Source organism: Balaenoptera musculus, chromosome 19 (assembly GCF_009873245.2).
Source record: "Balaenoptera musculus isolate JJ_BM4_2016_0621 chromosome 19, mBalMus1.pri.v3, whole genome shotgun sequence".
In the NCBI taxonomy this organism is placed as follows: domain Eukaryota; kingdom Metazoa; phylum Chordata; class Mammalia; order Artiodactyla; family Balaenopteridae; genus Balaenoptera; species Balaenoptera musculus.
This window is the reverse complement of record NC_045803.1, coordinates 19,039,624-19,058,705: the sequence shown is the minus strand read 5'-3', so window position 1 is coordinate 19,058,705 and position 19,082 is coordinate 19,039,624. Positions and strand designations below refer to the sequence as shown.

Below are 19,082 nucleotides of genomic sequence, written 5' to 3'. Positions count from 1 at the left end.
AATGTTTCTTTAAAAAAAAAATACATGTAGAATTCATAAAAACTTATGGGAGAGTGTACACTGCAGTGATTTTCTAAGTGGTGGGATTTATTTTCTTAATTTTATTTATGTATATTTAAAATTGTTGTTTTTGTTGCTTCAGTAAAAACGGAAGTTGAAGTTATTTTTTATTTAAAAGTGGGGACTTCCCTGGTGGTCCAGTGGTTAAGACTTCGCCTTCCAATGCAGGCAGTGCGGGTTCCATCCCTGGTCAGGGAGCTAAGATCCCACATGCCTAGCGGCGAAAAAAACCAAAACATAAAACAAAAGCAATATTTTAACAAATTCAGTGAAGACTCTAAAAATGGTCCACATCAAAAACAAAATCTTAAAAAAAAAGTGTCTTGGCAGCACAGTTAAGTGACTTGCATAAGTGACTATAAGTTCAATAATTCTAGCAAACATCACAGATATTCAGGGGCTCAGACCTTCGTCCTCTGGGCACAGGGTCTTCCTGGCAGAGGGAACTCATGTCTGGGGACTGTTACGAGGATGCTACCCTCAGGGTCTGTGATGGGAACCTTTGTGAGAGCAGCTCCGTGCACTTCCACAAACAAAGCACCCCTGTGAGACCTCCAACGGGGTCCAGTGTTTCATGACCACTCGGTGAGTTCATTCGGTCATAAGATACATTGATGAACACCTGCTATGTGTCAGGCACTGTTCACAGTGTTGGGGCTACTTCAGTGAACAAAGCAAAGATCTTGCCCCATGGAGCTTATAATCTCACAAGGGAGCACAGACAATAAGTAACAGGCACAACAATATATCATATATTAGGAGGAGGCAAGTATTACAGGAAAAAATAAGATGAGTATAATGGGTATGGAGAATGGATTCTTGCATAACATCCTCCATAAGTGCTGGCTCTCCCTGGCTGCAAAAAGTTGAGGAGAGAGATTGTTCATTACATTTTCCCAAGTGTCTGTGAGTATTGTCTTTACACGCTTTCTACATTAAAGTCCCTTCTGCTTTTTATATGTTCAATGAATACCTACACATACACCCAAATACTCTCCGCTTACAAAAATGGGATTGTATTGAATGAATATACAACACTACTTTGCTTTTTTTTCTTTTCTTTTTCTTTTTTTTTTGGCTGCACCACGAGGCATGCAGGATCTTAGTTCCCCAACCAGGGATCGAACCCGTGCCCCCTGAAGTGGAAGCGCAGAGTCTTAATCCGTGGACCATGGGGGAAGTCCCTGAAATGGTTTTCAAATATAATTAATTATGTTATTAGTGACATTAATTATGGTGAGGATGATCTGGGGGAAAAAGCTCCTCTAGGGCTTCTCCGACCACATCCCTGAGAGCAGCGTTAGGGCCATGACTCAGGAGATGCTCCAGGATGAGAACTGTATCCTTTCCAGAGCAGCACGCTGTTCTGTCAACTTCTACTGTGGACACTGGTAAAAATGTTCTTAAAATTAGGAGAGAAATTACACTTAAAATGAGAAGTTAAAGGAGAAACTTTACGTCAACCTCACAGAGGTCAAAGAGGATATTGATACATTCTAAATGTATTCTTGACTTTGAAATTTAGTAATCTAGGATAGACTTAAACATAGTTAGTAGAATAAAAAATACCAAGCTGAAACCCACTGTAAATATCAGGGGCAAGACAAGGACGGCTACCACCACTGCCATTACTTAGCATAATTCCGAAAGTTCTCTAGCCAACAATTTAAGAAAAGTAAGATATAGATGTTAGAAAGGAAGAAACGAAATAATTTTTGTGCAAAATAACGGTGTTTTTACAAACTCCAAGAGCGTCAACTAAAAAACCACAAAACTAATAAGACTTCAGTAAAATGGCCAAAAAGTTAATACTAAAAGTTAATAGTCTTATAAAGAACAGACTTGTGGTTGCTAAGGAGGAGGGGCGAAGGAGAGGGATGGATTAGGAGTTTGGGATTAGCAGATGCAAACTATTATCTATAGAATGGATAAACAATGGGGTCCTATTGTACAGCACAGGGAACTATATTCAATATCCTGTGATAAATCATAATGGAAAAGAATATGAAAAAGAATATATATATGTATAACTGAATCACTTTGCTGTACACCAGAAACTAACACAACATTGTCAATAAACTATACTACAGTTAGAAAAAAAAAAAGTTAATAGTCTTCCTTTCTTACACAAACAATAACCAGTCAGAAAAATAGAACAGGGGATCAAAAACTTTCACAATTATAACAAAAGTACAATATCCCTAGGGATAAAATTAATTTAATTAATTAAGCAGATAACTATTAAACGTTACTGCAAGACATAAGTTATTTCATTGTTTCATTTATTCATTAAATCACTTTTTTTAAACAAGATAGACATGATCCCTGCCCCCATAAAACTTGCTGTTTGATTATCAACAATTGGAAATATTACGTTCATGGATGAAAATGTACAATATTGTAAAGATGCGATTTTGTCCAAATTAAGCTATGAATCTCATGAAATTTCAGTCAAAACCCAAAAGTGCTATTTTGGAGAAACCTAACAAAACACGGAAGTTAAAAACACGGAAGAAAAGCCAAGAACATTTCGGAAAGCATAGTAATAAAGAAGGATTGCTCCAATTGGTGTTAAAACACACAGGGATTAAACAATGAAACCAAATATGGAGCAGAAACAAACTGAAGCAGATTCGAGAATCAGGTATATAACATAAGCCAGCATTCCAAAGAAGAGGAAAAGCCTGGAGCATCCACCAGCTCCAGGCAGGAAGGAGGGGCACACACAGGTGTGCCTGATGTGAATTTAAGGGAAGAACTCATCTAGTGATGTGGGCAGGGTTATGGGAAACCATAGGATTGTGCAGGACCTCCAGAGCCATTAGAACCACAGAGTTGAAGGGTCAAGGGGGAGAAGGAGCTATGGGAACCTGGAGAGGTGGCTGCCTGAGGTGAGCATCCAACAGCCACGAGGACCTTCCCTGCTCAGGGGTGGGGGGGATGGGGGGGATTGTAAAAGGTACCCAGCTGAGGGAGCTGAGGAGTTAAAAGCCCCGACTTCCCTCTCTTCCCATCCTCTCATCTCCTGCTGTTGGCTACTCCCCCTCGGACACACCCAACAGAAAGCCACAGAGCAGGAATCTGCTGCTGCCCCCCGGCACAGAGCAGGGTAGAGGAGGGCTGAGGGGGAGGGAGGGGCACGCAATGAAATGGACAGCATCCAGCACCACAGATGGATTCTTTTTTTTTTTTAATTTATTTTATTGTATTTATTTATTTTTGGCTGCATTGGGTCTTCTTTGCTGTGCGCGGGCTTCCTCTAGTTGCAGTGAGCGGGGGCTACTCTTTGTTGAGGTGTGTGGGCTTCTCATTGCGGTGGCTTGTCTTGTTGCGGAGCATGGGCTCTAGGCGCACGGGCTTCAGTAGTTGTGGCATGTGGGCTCGGTAGTTGTGGCGCACGGGCTTAGTTGCTCCGCAGCATGTGGGATCTTCCCGGACCAGGGCTCGAACCCATGTCCCCTGCACTGGCAGGCGGATTCTTAACCACTGCACCACCAGGGAAGCCTCACAGATGGATTCTTTATACATAGTTCAGGGGAAACTGGCTACCTATTTTTTGGTGAAAATAAAAAGTACTACACCTCATTGTTTTACACACAAATTCCTGATTGATTAAAGATTTAATGTTAAAAAATTTTAAAGCACTGGAAGAACCTATAGTAAAATATGTATGTCTTCTTGATGTGGAGAATGCCTTTCTGAACACGTTATCAAGGAAGAATTGTTAAGGGAAGAACTGTTAAGCTTAACAACATAAAATCGTTTGGAAAAAAAAAAAGATATACTTTTTAAACTGGTATTGCTTGTAAAACAAGTTAAAGGAGAGAACCTACTGGGAGAAATATTTGTAACGTACATAACCAAGCATTACTCTCCTTCATATGTAAAAGAACTCTTAAAAGCAACTCTATGGTAAAGCAGACAAAGGACAGAAATAGGTATTTCCAAAAGGACACATGTAAAGGACAAATAAACAAAAACACGGGAACTCTAGTACTGATCAAAGAATGCAAACTGTCATGATATCATTTTTGCCTGACCTCACAAAATCAAAATGATAAGCGATACCCAATGTAAGCAGTCATACACTGTGGGAATGTAAGGCAGGACCACTTCTGGTGGGTACTTTTCTTTTTTTTTTTTGGCTGTGCTGCATGTGGGATCTTAGTTCCCTGACAAGGGATCGAACCAGTGCCCCCTGCAGTGGAAACGCAGAGTCTTAACCACTGGACCGCCAGGGAAATCCCTGACTTGTACCTTTGACCTACCAAATCCTCATCCAGAAATTTATCCAAAGGGAATATTCAGCAAAGTGTGCAACATGCTCAGAGAGCTGCTGACAACAGTATTTGAAAGCTGCCTTAAGAATGAAATTGGGACTTACCTGGTGGCACAGTGGATAAGACTCTGCACTCCCAATGCAGGGGGCCCGGGTTCAATCCCTGGTCAGGGAATTAGATCCCACATGCATGCTGCAACTAAGAGTATGCATGCCGCAATTAAGGAGCCAGCGAGCTGCAACTAAGGAGCCGGTGAGCCACAACTAAGGAGCCTGTGAGCCGCAACTAAGACCCAGCGCAACCAAATAAATAAATAAATATAAAAAAAAAAGAATGAAATTAATAACTACCTTATTTAGCACCTACTACCAGAAGACACCATGCTAAGCCTGAACAGATCACAGGAGTCTCACAGCCTCCTAAGGCAGGGCCCTGATCAGAGGACAAGATCGGGTGCTCAAAGATTAAGTACCGAGCAAGTTACATAGCTCAGTGGGGAGATGGGGGGTGGGGGAGGGAGGTGTGTGGCTGTGAGGGATCTTTACGTGTCTTGATATTTTCTGAATGTTTTGCAATACTGTTCTCAGTTGGAAAAATAAAGTAATAAAGACATATTTAAAAGCAAAAAAAACCCGTGAATTCTCTGAAAGGGAATTGATTTTGATCGTGTTTTTTTATGAAGCCATTTTAAAGTCCATTTATTTAAAACAGAAAAAAATCAGACCATGAAGCTTCAATGACCATTAAACATCACATGGATACACAGATTTGAAAGACAGCTTGAATTGCCCTAATTCAGTCGGCCAAACTACTTCTGTGGCACCTGTCTGTGTTACTCTCAAGGACAAACGTGGAAGGAAAAACAGAACATCCCCCAAACATTCTCATTTTTGTATGACTGACATTTGTAGAGTCCTTTTTAGACTAAAATGACATGGCTGGAAGCCTCAGCTGAATAGCACTTGGCCATACCCACAACATGTGATTTTTTTTCCCCCACTGGCTTTAATGTGAATTCAGCACATAACATGTTTGGATCCTTACAGATGCCCATGAAATTCCCAAGTTTCTCCAAGAGTCTCCCTTTTAAATGCCTGTGTTCTGTATTTTTATTTTTATTTTTTGGTAACCTTTACAATTCCTTCCAAACTCAGACATTTTGTGGTTCTAAGTATGTCTTTTTTTTTTTTTAACTGAAACATAGTTGACTACAATTCTATGCTAGCTTCAGATGTACTACATATGATTTGACATTTGCATACATTATGAAATGATCACTACAGCAAGTCTAGTAACCATCTGTCACCAAAGTTATTACAGTATTAGTGACCATATTCCTTAGGCTGTATATTATAACTCCCTGGCTTACTTATTATATAACTGCAAGTTTGTACCTCTTAATCTCCTTCACCTACTCCGCGCCCCCCGCCCCCAAATGCCTGCACTCTTGCAGCTCTGGCACCAAGCAACAAACTAAATCTTAAAAGAAACTATTCTACAAAAGCAACTAAAACATTTCCACAGACATGAGCATTGTCTGGAGTCTCACAGACCTGTGGCAAGTGTCACATCTAAAAGTTCAGGGGACCTGTGAAAAGCTGCCATATAGCTGTGGATTGTTTCCTACCCAGAAAATAAAATCTTTGGCAATCCTGCATCCAGCAAGACTACCAATGTCCCTTCTCAAACTCCAAAATAAACCCCAAACTCACAGGGCCCGGGACCTGGATTTAAACAAGCAGCAGTCCACAAGGCCATGAGTGAAAGGGCTTATATGTCAAGGGACTCACGCAGTCTCTGATTGAGATTGGAAGTCAAGTGCAAAGGCTTCTGAAGCATTAACCAATTGCTTTTTAAAAGGACAAATTGTGTAGGGCCCAAAATGCCATATGATCATTTTTTCCTTTTCTAAATTAAAAGCAGTCCAAGATGAGTCAACTAACAGGATTACTGTGAAAAGAAACAAAACTCTCTGAAGCATTTTTCACGATGCTGGGATTCATTCCTATACACCATGCCTGTGCTGGAAAGCTCAGAGACAGGCACTACCTTCCACCTCATCGCCACTTTCTCCTCCTAAATGGAAGTTTGAGGTGAGTCAGTAAAACTCAGAGTGATGGATGCGGGGCCAGGAGGAAGAGGAAAGCATTCCAGGCACGGGGAGGCCTCTCCTGGCCCCAAGGCATCTCTGGGTGACTCCATCAAAACACATCTTCCACTTCCCACCTGGATCCCCCACTGAACCACGGGATCCAAAGGCAGGGCCTGTGACATCAACAGCACCCTGCACAGTGACAGACACAGATGGGCTTACAAGTACCGCTGCTTGCCAGGGACACCCTGGCTAAGGGGAGGCCAGATACCGTTCACTTTAAAGATGTGAATTGTGCGGTGTGTGAATTATATCTCAATAAAGTTGTTATTGAAAAAAAAAAAAGATGGAAGGAAAGAAGGGAGGGAGGGAGAAAGAGGGGGAGAGAGAGAAAGAAAAGAGAAGGTAGACATCCAGGAATTAGGGAGGGGGGGGATCCATAAACTCTAGCTATTCAAGTATTTAAGCTATTCGAGTATTTACTTTGTTTTGGTGTTTTTTTGTTTTTTGTTTTTGTTTTTTGGCCAAGCTGCGTGGTGGCTCGTGGGATCTTAGTTCCCCGACCAGGGATTGAAACCAGGCCCCAACAGTGGAAGTGCCAAGTCCTAACCACTGGACCGCCAGGGAATTCCCTGATTTACTTTGAAATGTATCAAAAAATAAAATGGATTGATGTATAGATTCAGGGATGCATAAATGGACGAATACGTGATAAAGTGACTACAGCAAAATGTTCACGGGAGAACCTAGCTAGTGAATATATAGGGATTCACTGTAAAATTCTTTCAATTTTTCTATTTTCAGAATAAAATGTTGAGGGACAAAAACTTTGGCTATTCTTCCAAAAACGTGGCCTAAATTGGTTATACACCCTCTTTGACTTGCCTCCTGGGGTGGACTGGCCCGGGTTTCCAACCCCTTCCCCAGAAGCCTCAGTGACCAGATGAAAGGGAGCATCTGAAAGGACGGCACAGGCTCTGAGGGGGCTCAAGGCCACCCTGCAGAAATCAACTGACAGTCGGCACATTGAGCCTAAGGCCACTCGCAAGGGATACACAACTTCTACATTTCCCTTTTAAACAGTGAGTCCAGTGCCCCTTGCTTTGAGATTTACCTTGAGAACGACTGAAAAGTCAACGTCCTTGGTTTCCTTCAGTCCAAGTGGAATCAGGGGAATCGTAAATGCCTCCCTGGAAGGAACACAGCAAGGTACATGAACATCCGTATCCTGGCCACTTTGCACCCCCCGGCCTTCCCCCAGCAGCCCAGCTCACATCCCCACCCGCTCTCCCCCCGCCAAGCTAGCACACACCAGTTCATTTTCCATAAAGAACACTCGGGTCACGTCCCCATCTCTGTTCCAAAACTGGTCCCGCTCCCCGGCAACTTTTAAACGACCTAGCCTAACACGAGGCCCCTACCAGCTCCACCCTGATTTAACCCTCCAGTCGCTACACTTCTTTGAGTAACTGTGCTGAGAACCTACTGTGCACCCGGGGCTGTGCCTGGTGTGCTCACTGCTCCACCATCTCCACCCAACCCCCATCCCCCTCCGCCTCTCCTCACTGCAGCGGGTCCCATCTCTCCTGCAGCCCTCCAACCCTGGGCTCTCAAGGGCCTCCTCCTATACGGCGTATCCCTCTAGGTGTCCCATCCCCATCACAGGAAGGCCTTAAGGGCAGGGGCCCCATCTGACACCTCAGTGCACCTGGCTCCCAGCCCTGGGTCAGACCCTGACCGGCTGTTTCCCCTCCACCTCCTCTCCCCACACTCACCAGCTGGTTACCCAACAGGTCGCCCTGGGAGTGGCCTTAGGGGCAGAGCTAACAGGAAGTGAATGGGGCTCAGCTCTGTTTTGCAAACAGGGATTTCGCTCCCTGACCTGTAACAGGAGACCTCCTGGGGTTGCTCAGCCCAGCCCGGGGAGGAGGCCAGGAATGCAGGCAGGGTGAGTGGACAATAGGCTGTAAGCTGAAGCTGCCTCTGTGGGGGACAGAAAACAACAGGGCTAAGCTGAAAGCAGGCGAGCCCCAGCGGGGTGTATAGCTTCCCCAAAGCCCTCTCCTGACAGAAAGCTGGATCCTGCTAGAAGGAGATGAAGCCAGGCCGTGCTGCTCTCCTCTGGGCCCCAGCGTGCTCCTGGCCTGACCCCCACGGGGCTGGCTCTCCCTGTGACTGTCCAGGAGCAGCCAGCGTCCCGAGGCCCCCGGGCCAGGGCGCCCCGCCCTCCATCTTGCGCTAATATAACTTTTTCCGTAACTTCCGGCTTCTCTGTGTTTTCTCATCTGCACAATGAGATTGTTTCTTCCCTGCCTACCTCATAGAAATGTTTAAAAATCAACCATGCTGAGAAAAAAACAATCTGCTTTGAAAACGGGAAGAGGGGCAGATGGAAATGCAAGGTGTCATTATGCATCTGCACATCTCTCTCCCCTCTTCCCAATGCACAGGGGACAGACCGGCCACTTTAGAGCCGCACCGTGGTCACACAGGGGCCTTAACTGCATGTCTCTGGGGGACACCCTCGTGATGGACAGCCCTGTGCTTCAGTACGGTGAGGGGGGAATATAAAACATCCTACATTTATCACCAAAGTTTGGTCCGGCCTTGCTTCCTCGAGGAACTTTGACCTTCTGGGCAAAACACTGGAATTTAATACCAGAGCATAGGCTGGGGGAAGCTGTGCATTGACTGTTCTGATTAGGTGTCAGACTGCACTGGGAGCCCACAGGTAAGCGAGGCAGGACACACGGGCTGGCTCATGGACAGTCACCAAAGGAGCAGAGGTTTCACACGTGACTCAGAAGAACACCTCGGGGACAGTGCAGAGGATTGGGGACAATCAGGAAAAGCACATTCCAAAGGTGACTCAAGGTTCCCCAACATTTTCCTTCTGTTAATCCAGGGAATTATTTTCTGACTGGGTTTCCCCTGGGACTCCCTTACCTTTTGAGAAGTACCACTTCCCCACACAGAAAAGTATGTAAACTGTTCTTTAGAGCTCAAAGTTTTTTCTTTCTTTTTCGGCTGCCCCACGCGGCATCTGGGATTTTAGTTCCCTGCCAGGGATCGACCCCGCGCCCCCTGCGTTGGAAGCACAGAGCCTTAACCACTGGACCACCAAGGAAGTCCCCTCAAAGTTATTTCTTCTTAAAGATGGACTTTTCTTTCCAAGGTAGCTCACCTTGGGGTGGGAGACTCTCTGAGCTTTTCTGAAGGTCACACCTCAACATCTGGTCTCCTATAAACACTCCCTAAGGGATGCTTCTGAATTAGAACATCTGTTTCTCAAATATTTAATGGGGGACATTTCCAAAGTGTCTCAGTCACACTGTCTCCTCAGGGAACTTGCAAAGGTCTCATAATCTTTGATATAAAAGGCAGTTTATATGTTTTTGTACTCTTATCAACAGAATGACCCAGAGTCAGACCGTGTGCATGGTGCTGAGGCTGACAAGGAAGAAGGCAGGGCTTCCTGGGGCCCATCTGGCAGGCTGGCTCTCAGAGCTAACCACAGCCGCCCTTCCAGGGTATCTTTATGACCGAGCCACCACCCAGGCCACCTGAGAGACGCCATCTCCCCACCTGGACCCAGCCACACAGCTCTCCTGTAAAACTATGTCCCGTGTGTCCCCAGGACAAATAAATGCCTTCTTGCCCAACTGGCCAGGTATTTCCAACAAACTCCATGGGTTCATCCCTTTAATTCCTACACCTTGCTCAACCCCAAATTGGATCAAAGTGGGGTCTGCCACACCCTCAGGCCTATCTGTGCACCATCCCTGATGTAGGCATGTTCCAAGGCTCAGAAAGTATCCAAAAGAAGTGTTGCCCCCACTTACTCTGTGCTTTGATAGACTCCCACCGAGATGTTGAGCCCCTCCAGCTCTTCCTTAAGCATTTGCAGGTCTGAGTTCAAGAAGCTCAGTTCCAGGCGCACCTGCTCCCGTACCTTTTGGTTCGTGGCTGCTCTGTTAAAAGAGAGGGGGGAGAGAAGCATCCTCAGCCAAGCATCCCAGCTGCCGGGTGAGCAGATACCCCAACCCTTGTCCCTGTAGGGAAGTTCTGAGGGTCTGCCTGCAGATGGAGGAGCCAGATGTGATCAGATAAGGTGTCTCAGGGATGCTGGGCACCTGCCCCACTTTGAGCCACACCTGCCAATAAATGGACCTAGGATATAGCCAATGACATTGAGCTGCCTGACACGAATGCTAAGACCTCTCTGTAAGAATTAGCCTTGAGAAGACAAAAAGGAGTTGCTCCTAGTCACCCATAACAGACCATAAATTTTCCCCTTAAAAGGAAATGGATGAGGGCTTCCCTGGTGGCGCAGTGGTTGAGAATCTGCCTGCCAATGCAGGGGACACGGGTTCGAGCCCTGGTCTGGGAAGATCCCACATGCCGCGGAGCAACTAGGCCCGTGAGCCACAATTACTGAGCCTGCGCATCTGGAGCCTGTGCTCCGCAACAAGAGAGGCCGCGATAGTGAGAGGCCCGCACACCGCGATGAAGAGTGGCCCCCACTTGCCGCAACTAGAGAAAGCCCTCGCACAGAAACGAAGACCCAACACAGCCATAAATAAATTAATTAATTAATTTAAAAAAAAAAAAAAAAAGGAAATGGATGAGAAAATAGAGGCGGTAACACTCCCCAGTTCATCCTATGAGGCCAGTATCACCCTGATCCAAAACCAGAGGAAGACACCACAAGAAAACAAAACAACCAATCCATAGCCTTCATGAATACATATGCAAAAATCCTCCATAAAATATTAGCAACTTGAATCTAGCAACATATACAAAGGATTATACATCACGACCAAGTGGGATTTATCCCAGGAATGCAAGGTTGGCTTAATATCCGAAAATCAATTAATGTAACATACTATATCAACAGAATAAGGGACAAAAAATAAATTGTCATCTCAACAGATGCAGGAAAAAAAGCATGTGATAAAGTCCAACACAGATTTATGATAAAAATCCATAACAACCTAGGAATAAAAGATAATTTACAAAACTTGATAAAGGGCATCTACAAAAACCCACAGCTAACATCATACTTAATGGTGAAAGATTGATGCTTTCCCCCTTATGATCAGGAACAAGGCAAAGATGTCCATTCACGCCACTTCTAATCAACACCATACTGGAGGTTCAAGCCAGCAGCAATAAAATAAATAAAGAAATGAAAGGCATCTGGATTGAAAAGAAGAAGTAAAACTGTCTTTATTCACAGCTGTCATAATCTTGCATGCATAAAATCCCCAGGCATCCACAAAACAAATACTGGAACTAATAAATTTAGTTAGGTCACAGGATATAATTCAAAATATACAAATCAATTTTTTTTTCTATATACTAGCAATGAGCAATCTTGAAATGAAATTAAGAAAATTTCACTCAAAATAGTATCAGAAAGATCAAAATACTTAGGAATAAAATTAAGAAAAGAAGCACAAGACTTGTACACTGAAAACTTCAAAACATTGCTGCGATATTTAATGGAGAAACATTCCATGTTTATGGATTGGAAGACTCACTATTGTCAAGACGTCAATTCTCTCCAATTGATCTATCAATTCAAAGAAATTCCAATCAAAACGCTAGTAAGCTTTTTAGTAGAAATTGACAAACTGAGCCTAAAATTTATATGGAAATGCAAAGGGCCTAGAAGGGCCAAAGAAGTTTGAAAAAGAACAAAGTTAGAGGATTTATGCTATCTGATTTTAAAACTTACTATAAAGCCTCAGTAATCAAGATGTGGTATTGGCATAAGGAAAGGCAATGGAACAGAACAGAATCCAGAAATAAATCCTTATATTTATGGTGAGTTGCTTTTGACAAAGGTGACAAGAAAATTCAAGGGGGAAAAAGTCTTTCTGACAAATGATGCTGAAGCAATTGGACATCCCTAGGCAGGTCAGTGTCCCCAAGACCACCGCCAGGTTCAGTGATTTACTAGGAGGACTTGCAGGACTCAGGATATAGTTGTACGCATTGCTCTGATTTATTACAGCAAAAGGACACAAAGCAAAATCAGGTAAGGGAAAGGTGCACGGGGTGAAGTCTGAAGGAAACCAGGCACAGGCGCTAAGCGTCCTCTCTCCCAAAGGAGTCACACAGGACATGCTTAATTCCTTCAGCAAAGAGTTGTGACAACGCATGTGAAAATGCTATCTTCCAAGGAAGCTCATTGGGGTATTTACTGGGGGCCGGTCAGGTAGACACCTCTGCCTAGCATGTTCCAAAATTCAAAACTCCTAGAAGGAAAGCGGGTATTCAGTATAAACCACATTGTTTGTGCAAATAGTTTAAGTATAGTGAGCTCCTCTTATCAGTTCTGGGAATGGTGGGAACTCTTCTGAAATCTAAGTTTCCAGATACCAGCCAAACACCAACCTTGCAAGCAGGGCTTTCTAAGGATAGCCATCTCAGGCCGGCTATGATAACTCTTTTCTGCACAATAGGCAAAAAATAAATCTCAATCTAAATTTTGCACCAAACCAAATATTAAGTCAAAATGGATCAGAGACCTCAGTAAAAGAGCAAAAACTCCAAAACTTCTAGAAGAAAATCTTCATGACCTTGAGTTTGACAAAGTATTCTTAGCTACACACCAAAAGCACAATCCATAAAAGAAGAAACTGAGGACTTCCCTGGTGGCGCAGTGGTTAAGAATCCACTTGCCAATGCAGGGGACACAGGTTCAATCTCTGCTCCGGGAAGATCCCACATGCTGTGGAACAGCTAAGCCCGTGTGCCGCAACTACTGAGCCTGTGCTCTAGAGCCCGTGAGCCACAACTACTGAGCCCATGTGCCACAACTACTGAAGCCCGTGTGCCCTAAAGCCCATGTGCCACAACTACTGAGCCCACGTGCTGCAACTACTGAAGCCCGCGCACTCTAGGGCCTCCATGCCGCTACTACTGAGCCTGTGTGCTGCAACTACTGAAGCCCGCATGCCTAGAGCCCATGCCCCGCAACAAGACAAGCCACCGCAATGAGAAGCCCACACACCACAACAAAGAGTAGCCCCCACTCGCCACAACTAGAGAAAGCCCGTGCACAGCAACTAAGACCCAACGCAGCCAAAAAAAATAAAAAATAAATAAAAATAAACTGCACATAAAAAAAAAAGAAATCGATTAACTGGACTCATCAAATTTAAAAACTTCTGTGCTTCAGAAGATACCATCTAAAAAAACAATGAAAAAAGCCAGACTGGGAGAAAATATTTGCAAATTATATATCTGATAAAGAATCTGTATCCAGAATATATAAAGAGTTCTGTTAATTAAATAACAAAAAGACCACTCAATTTTTTTTAATGGGCAAAAGATTTTTTTAAGTTGATTATAATTGACATACAACATTATATTAGTTTCAGGTGCACAACATAATAATTCTATATTTGTATATTTTCAAAATGATCACCACAATAAGTCTATTTGCCATCTGTTACCATACTTAGTTACAGAATTTTTTTTCTTGTGATGAGAACTTTTAAGATCTACTCTCTTAGCAACTTTCAAACATACAATACAGTATTATTAACCATAGTCACCATGCTGTACATCACATTCCCATGACTTATTTTATAACTGGAAATTTGTACCTTTTGACCACATTCACCCATTTCATCTCCCCTGCAGCCTCCACCCCTGGCAACCACCCATCTGTTCTCTGTATCTATGAGCTTGGGGGTTTTTGTTTGGTTTGGGTTTTTTTAAATTATTTTTTAAAATATTTATTTATTTATCTGGCTGTGCCAGGTCTCAGTTGGGGCATGCAGGATCTCTTAATTGCGGCATGCAGGATCTTTAGTTGTGGCATGCAAACTCCTAGTTGTGGCATGTGGGATCCAGTTCCCTGACCAGGGATCGAACCCAGGCCCCCTGAATTGGGAGCATGGAGTCTCAGCCACTGGACCACGAGGTAAGTCCCTAGGAGTTTTTGTTTGTTTTGTTTTAGATTCCACATATAAGTGAGATCACATAGTATTTGTCTTTGTCTGACTTATTTCACTTAGCATAATGCCCTCAAGGTCCATCCATGTTGCTACAAATGGCAAGATTTCATTCTTTTTTATGGCTAAGTAATATTCCATGGTGTGTGTGTGTGTGTGTGTGTGTGTGTATCACATTTTCTTTATCCATTCATCCATTGATGGACACTTAGGTTGTTTCCATATCTTGGCTATTGTAAATAATGCTGCAATGAACATAGGGGTACATATATTTTTCAAATTAGTGTTTTTGTGTTCTTCAGATAAATATCCAGAAGTGGAGTACGTAGGTCATGTGGCAATTCTACTCTTAATTTTTTGAGGAATCTCAATACTGTTTTCCATAGTGGCTGTACCAACTTATAGACCCACCAATGCTGTATGGGTGTTGGGATTGTTTTCTTAATTTATCTTTCTGATAGTTTATTATTGGTGTATAGAAATGCAATTGATTTCTGTATTTTGATTTTGTATCCTGCAACTTTACTGAATTCGTAAAATGGGCAAAAGATTTGAATAAACATTTTACTAAAGAAGTTCTATGAATGGCTAATATGTGCACATGAAAAGATGCTCGAAGTCTTTAGTCAATAGGGAAACGCGTGTTAAAACCATAATAAGATACCAATACACAACTACTAGATTGGCTATGATAAAGAAAACAAACAATAACAAGTGTTAATGAGGATGTATAGAGAAACTAGAACCCTCCTGCACTGCTGAATGTAAATGACATAGCCACTTGGGAAAACAGCTGGGTAGTTTCAAAAAATGTTAAAACATAAACTTACCATACAACCAAGTAATTGCACTCCTAGGAATCTATATGAAAGAAATGAAAACATATGTCCAAACCAAGACATGAGTGTGAATATTTATAGTAGCATTATTCCTAATAGCCCCAAAAGTAGAAAGAATCCAGATATCTAACTGGCAAATGGATAAGCAAAATGTGCTATATCCATAGAAGAGAATAGTGTTAAGCAGGATGGAGGAACAAACTTTACCCAAATTCTCAAAGCAGGGGTTCTGCCACCTACTCGAAGACCTTACAGGTGCTAACTCATTCTACAGATTGGGAGTCACTGCGAAAACAACCGTGGCAATAACAACCTAGTTCTAAGCCAGGTCTTGCTGAGCACATTTCCTTGAACCATTCTGGCAAGTCCTCAGCCATGGCTCAGGCCAGGTACCAGAACTGTCCTCATCCGTGAAATGGGTCACCAGGCAAGGGTCACCAGCCAAGAGCTCCAGCCAGCCAGAGAGACAGTACCTGACCACCTCCTCCTCCTCAGCTGATGAAAATCCATCTACCTGTCATTGGCCGGCTTTGCTCACCACCTGGCCACCTTTCCTCCAGAGAGCAAAGCGCTAAACCACTTCCCCTGCAGTTGGCCCTCTCCCCTGGGGCTTTCCCCGCCTTGCACATATTTGGGCCCATCAGTTTCTCTCCGTGGTGCATATATATTCCCTTCTCCCTCTCTCCCCCTCCCTTGCTTCAGCTCGTTCTCCATGACCAACCAACAAGCTTATGCCCCCTCAGAAAGAGCAGTTGTGACCCGGCTGCAGATAGGATGGCACTTGCCCTCTCACTGCCCAGTAAGTTTTCACACATGCACATTTGGACTCCCCAGCCAGGCAATGAGATATTGGAAGCTCAGTTGGTGAATGTCACTGGTTTGGGAATTTTTTTTGGAGAAGGACACGATCACCAGTAAGAAATGCATTTAGGGCTTCCCTGGTGGTGCAGTGGTTGGGAGTCCGCCTGCCAATGCAGGGGACACGGGTTCGTGCCCTGGTCCGGGAAGATCCCACATGCCGCGGAGCAGCTAGGCCCGTGGGCCACAACTACTGAGCCTGCGCATCTGGAGCCTGTGCTCCGCAACGGGAGAGGCCGCGACAGAGAGAGGCCCGCGCACCGCGATGAAGAGTGGCCCCTGCTCGCCGCAACTGGAGAAAGCCCTCACACAGAAACTAAGACCCAACACAGCCAAACTAAATAAATAAATTAATTAATTAAAAAAAAAAAGCAATGCATTTATATCACAGCACAGTACACACATACACCTCCCGCCCCCAAAAACAAAAGTCTCACAAAACCATACTCTGCCATACATGTGATGCTCTCCAATATATTCTGTTCGAACTCTAATAACTTCTCTTTTAAAAACAATAATGTTTGAAACTCTCCATTTCTGATTCTCTGACACCAACTGGGTGCCCAACAATTCAATTCAATTCTGACACCAACTCCCAGAGTTAGAAGAGACCCCACAGGTTAAGGGCTCAGTGACACAAGGCTGCTCCCACTTCGGGAGTCAGTTGCAAGCAGGTGGGGGCAGGGGGAGGGCACCTGAACTTCTGACCAACCAGCTACAAATCAGAGGTTCCCACAACCCCCTTCTCAGTTTCAATAATTCACTAGAATGACCCACAAAACTCAGGAAAACATTTTACTTCCATTTACTGGGGTTTATTTTTAAAGGATACAGCTCAGGAACAGCCAGATGGAAGAGATCCACAGGCCGAGGAGGGCGAGGAGGCACCATCCCCTCTCCAGACAGGCCTCCTTCCCTGCCCCTCCATGTGTTCTCCAACCTGGAAGTTCCCCATCACTTAGGGGTTTAACGGAGGTTTCATTACTTCATTACCGGGGCATAACCGATTAAGTCACTGGGTACTGGTGATTGAACTCAATCTCCAGCCCCTCTCTCTTTCCCAGAAGTCCAGGGGTGAGGCTGAAAGTTCCAACCCTCTAAACAGGCTTGGTCACTCTGGCAAATAGCTCCCCCTCCTGAAGGCCCCCTACCCCCATCAGGTGTCATCGCATTAGCATACAAAAGACATGCAGGAGGTTCCAAGGGTTTTAGGCTCACTGTGCCAGGAACCAGGCACAAAGACCAAATGTTTATTTTTTATTATACCACAGCAACCCACTGAATTGATTTCATTACACACCGTGGTTCACAATCTGCCCCTTGTAAAACCTGAGCTACAGAGATGTTATTGAGAACATGACTGATTCACTAGCTGATAAAGTCTACGATGGTACAAGGGAGGAAATTCTCCCAGCCCTCAGTATTGTGAACAACTTCTTCTTAGCAAATGGTCTGCTTCCAGCTAATGGGTATGAAATGTGTTCCAGGTCACATTCCCTTCTTACTGCCTGCCGGAAAACTCGGAGACAAACATGGCCCACATCTAACAGAGGATATAAGACCTTGTAGCGTGTACTAGCCTTACTTCCAGCTAAATCCCTTTTAATCTTCTTCCTCCTGCCCCCATATCCTCACTCGTTCCTGTTTTAATCTTACATGCTGTACGAGTGTGTCAGGGTGCCTCAAATACATGTTAGAGTGAGGCAAGACAAACAGTTGTAACTCCTGGAGGGCCAAGACCTTTGCCTACTATTTCTCTGTATTTCTCTTGGAACCTGACATTGTCCTTTCCACATGGTGGAGGCTTTCAATTTCAGTTGATGAAAGAACAAAGGGCAGAGTAAAAACCACTCTCTAGAAGCAATGGTGTGTGAGTCGGGGATGGGGCTGGGGGTTTGCGGTATGGGGGGGTGTGATTCATTCTCAGCAACAGAATGGGTCCAGCTTAAATATGACAATTTAGGCCCTAAGACCCCCACCCAAATACCTGGAGAACCTCCAAATATGCCAACTCTTGATTTTCCCACCTCTATATATGGATCTGCTACTTCTTCTAGACTTGGCAACAATTTGAGATTTAGGATTTGCAACAAATCAATGACCTGCTCTTTGGACATGGACCTCTTCACGTGAGTCATGCGTCACTCCGGAAAAAGTTGGTAGCCAGGTGGGGCTCTCAGGGTGGGTTTCCACAATGCTGACCTTAGGGTGCAACGCTGATTCAGAAATGAACCCCAGAACGTGCGCTGTTCCTAGTACAGGTCATGATTTTTCACGGATTCACTGGTGGAAGGGGGCTTCTCGAATGAGGTGCCACCTGTTCAACATGGTGGGTGTGCCCAGTTCCCCCATGCCCCAGCTGGGGGAAGAGCTGGCCCAAAACAGGGATGAAGACCAGAACCTCGGGCTCCTCAGTACTGGTGCTCTGCACCTGGGCTGCCTTTCTGGGTGAAAATGAATCCCTTCTAGGGGCCTTTTTGGAAGAACATGGGTTTTCTCAGCTTTCACTTGGGTGTGCTTCTACTCTGAAACCCCTGTGGTCTGATAACTGATGTTACAGCCAAAAGAGGCCCTGAGACCAACCAGGATGAGGCAGAAGGGTGTTTCAGCCCTTTCCTGCCCAGGGTCTCCCTGCCCACGTTCTCCACAGCCTCCTTCTGGCCTGGACCACTAAGGAGAGGCAGACTCCCTCGGGTTTTTCCTAAAGAGCATACACACACTGCAAAAGTCAAGAATGAAAAGGTGGGACTTCCCTCGTGGTGCAGTGGTTAAGAATCTGCCTGCCAACGCAGGGGACACAGGTTCGAGCCCTGGTCTGGGAAGATCCCACATGCCGTGGAGCAACTAAGCCCATGCGCCACAACCGCTGAGCCTGCGCTCTAGAGCCCGTGAGCCACAACTACTGAGCCTGCATGCCACAACTACTGAAGCCCACACGCTTAGAGCCCGTGCTCTGCAACAAGAAGCCCCTGCTCGTTGCAAC

The 19,082-nt window shown here is 44.6% G+C and overlaps 1 protein-coding gene across 1 annotated transcript in view; it reads right to left on the bottom strand.

The window, feature by feature from the left end:
• Positions 1–19,082, bottom strand: part of RHPN2 (rhophilin Rho GTPase binding protein 2) — a 58,660-nt gene that overhangs the window by 21,660 nt on the left and 17,918 nt on the right. The window contains exons 3-4 of the mRNA XM_036834258.1: positions 10,275–10,403; positions 7,547–7,622 (exon numbers count right to left, since the gene is read on the bottom strand). Of these exons, the coding sequence (XP_036690153.1) occupies positions 7,547–7,622; positions 10,275–10,403 (205 nt within the window). The remainder of the gene's footprint in view (positions 1–7,546; positions 7,623–10,274; positions 10,404–19,082) is intronic.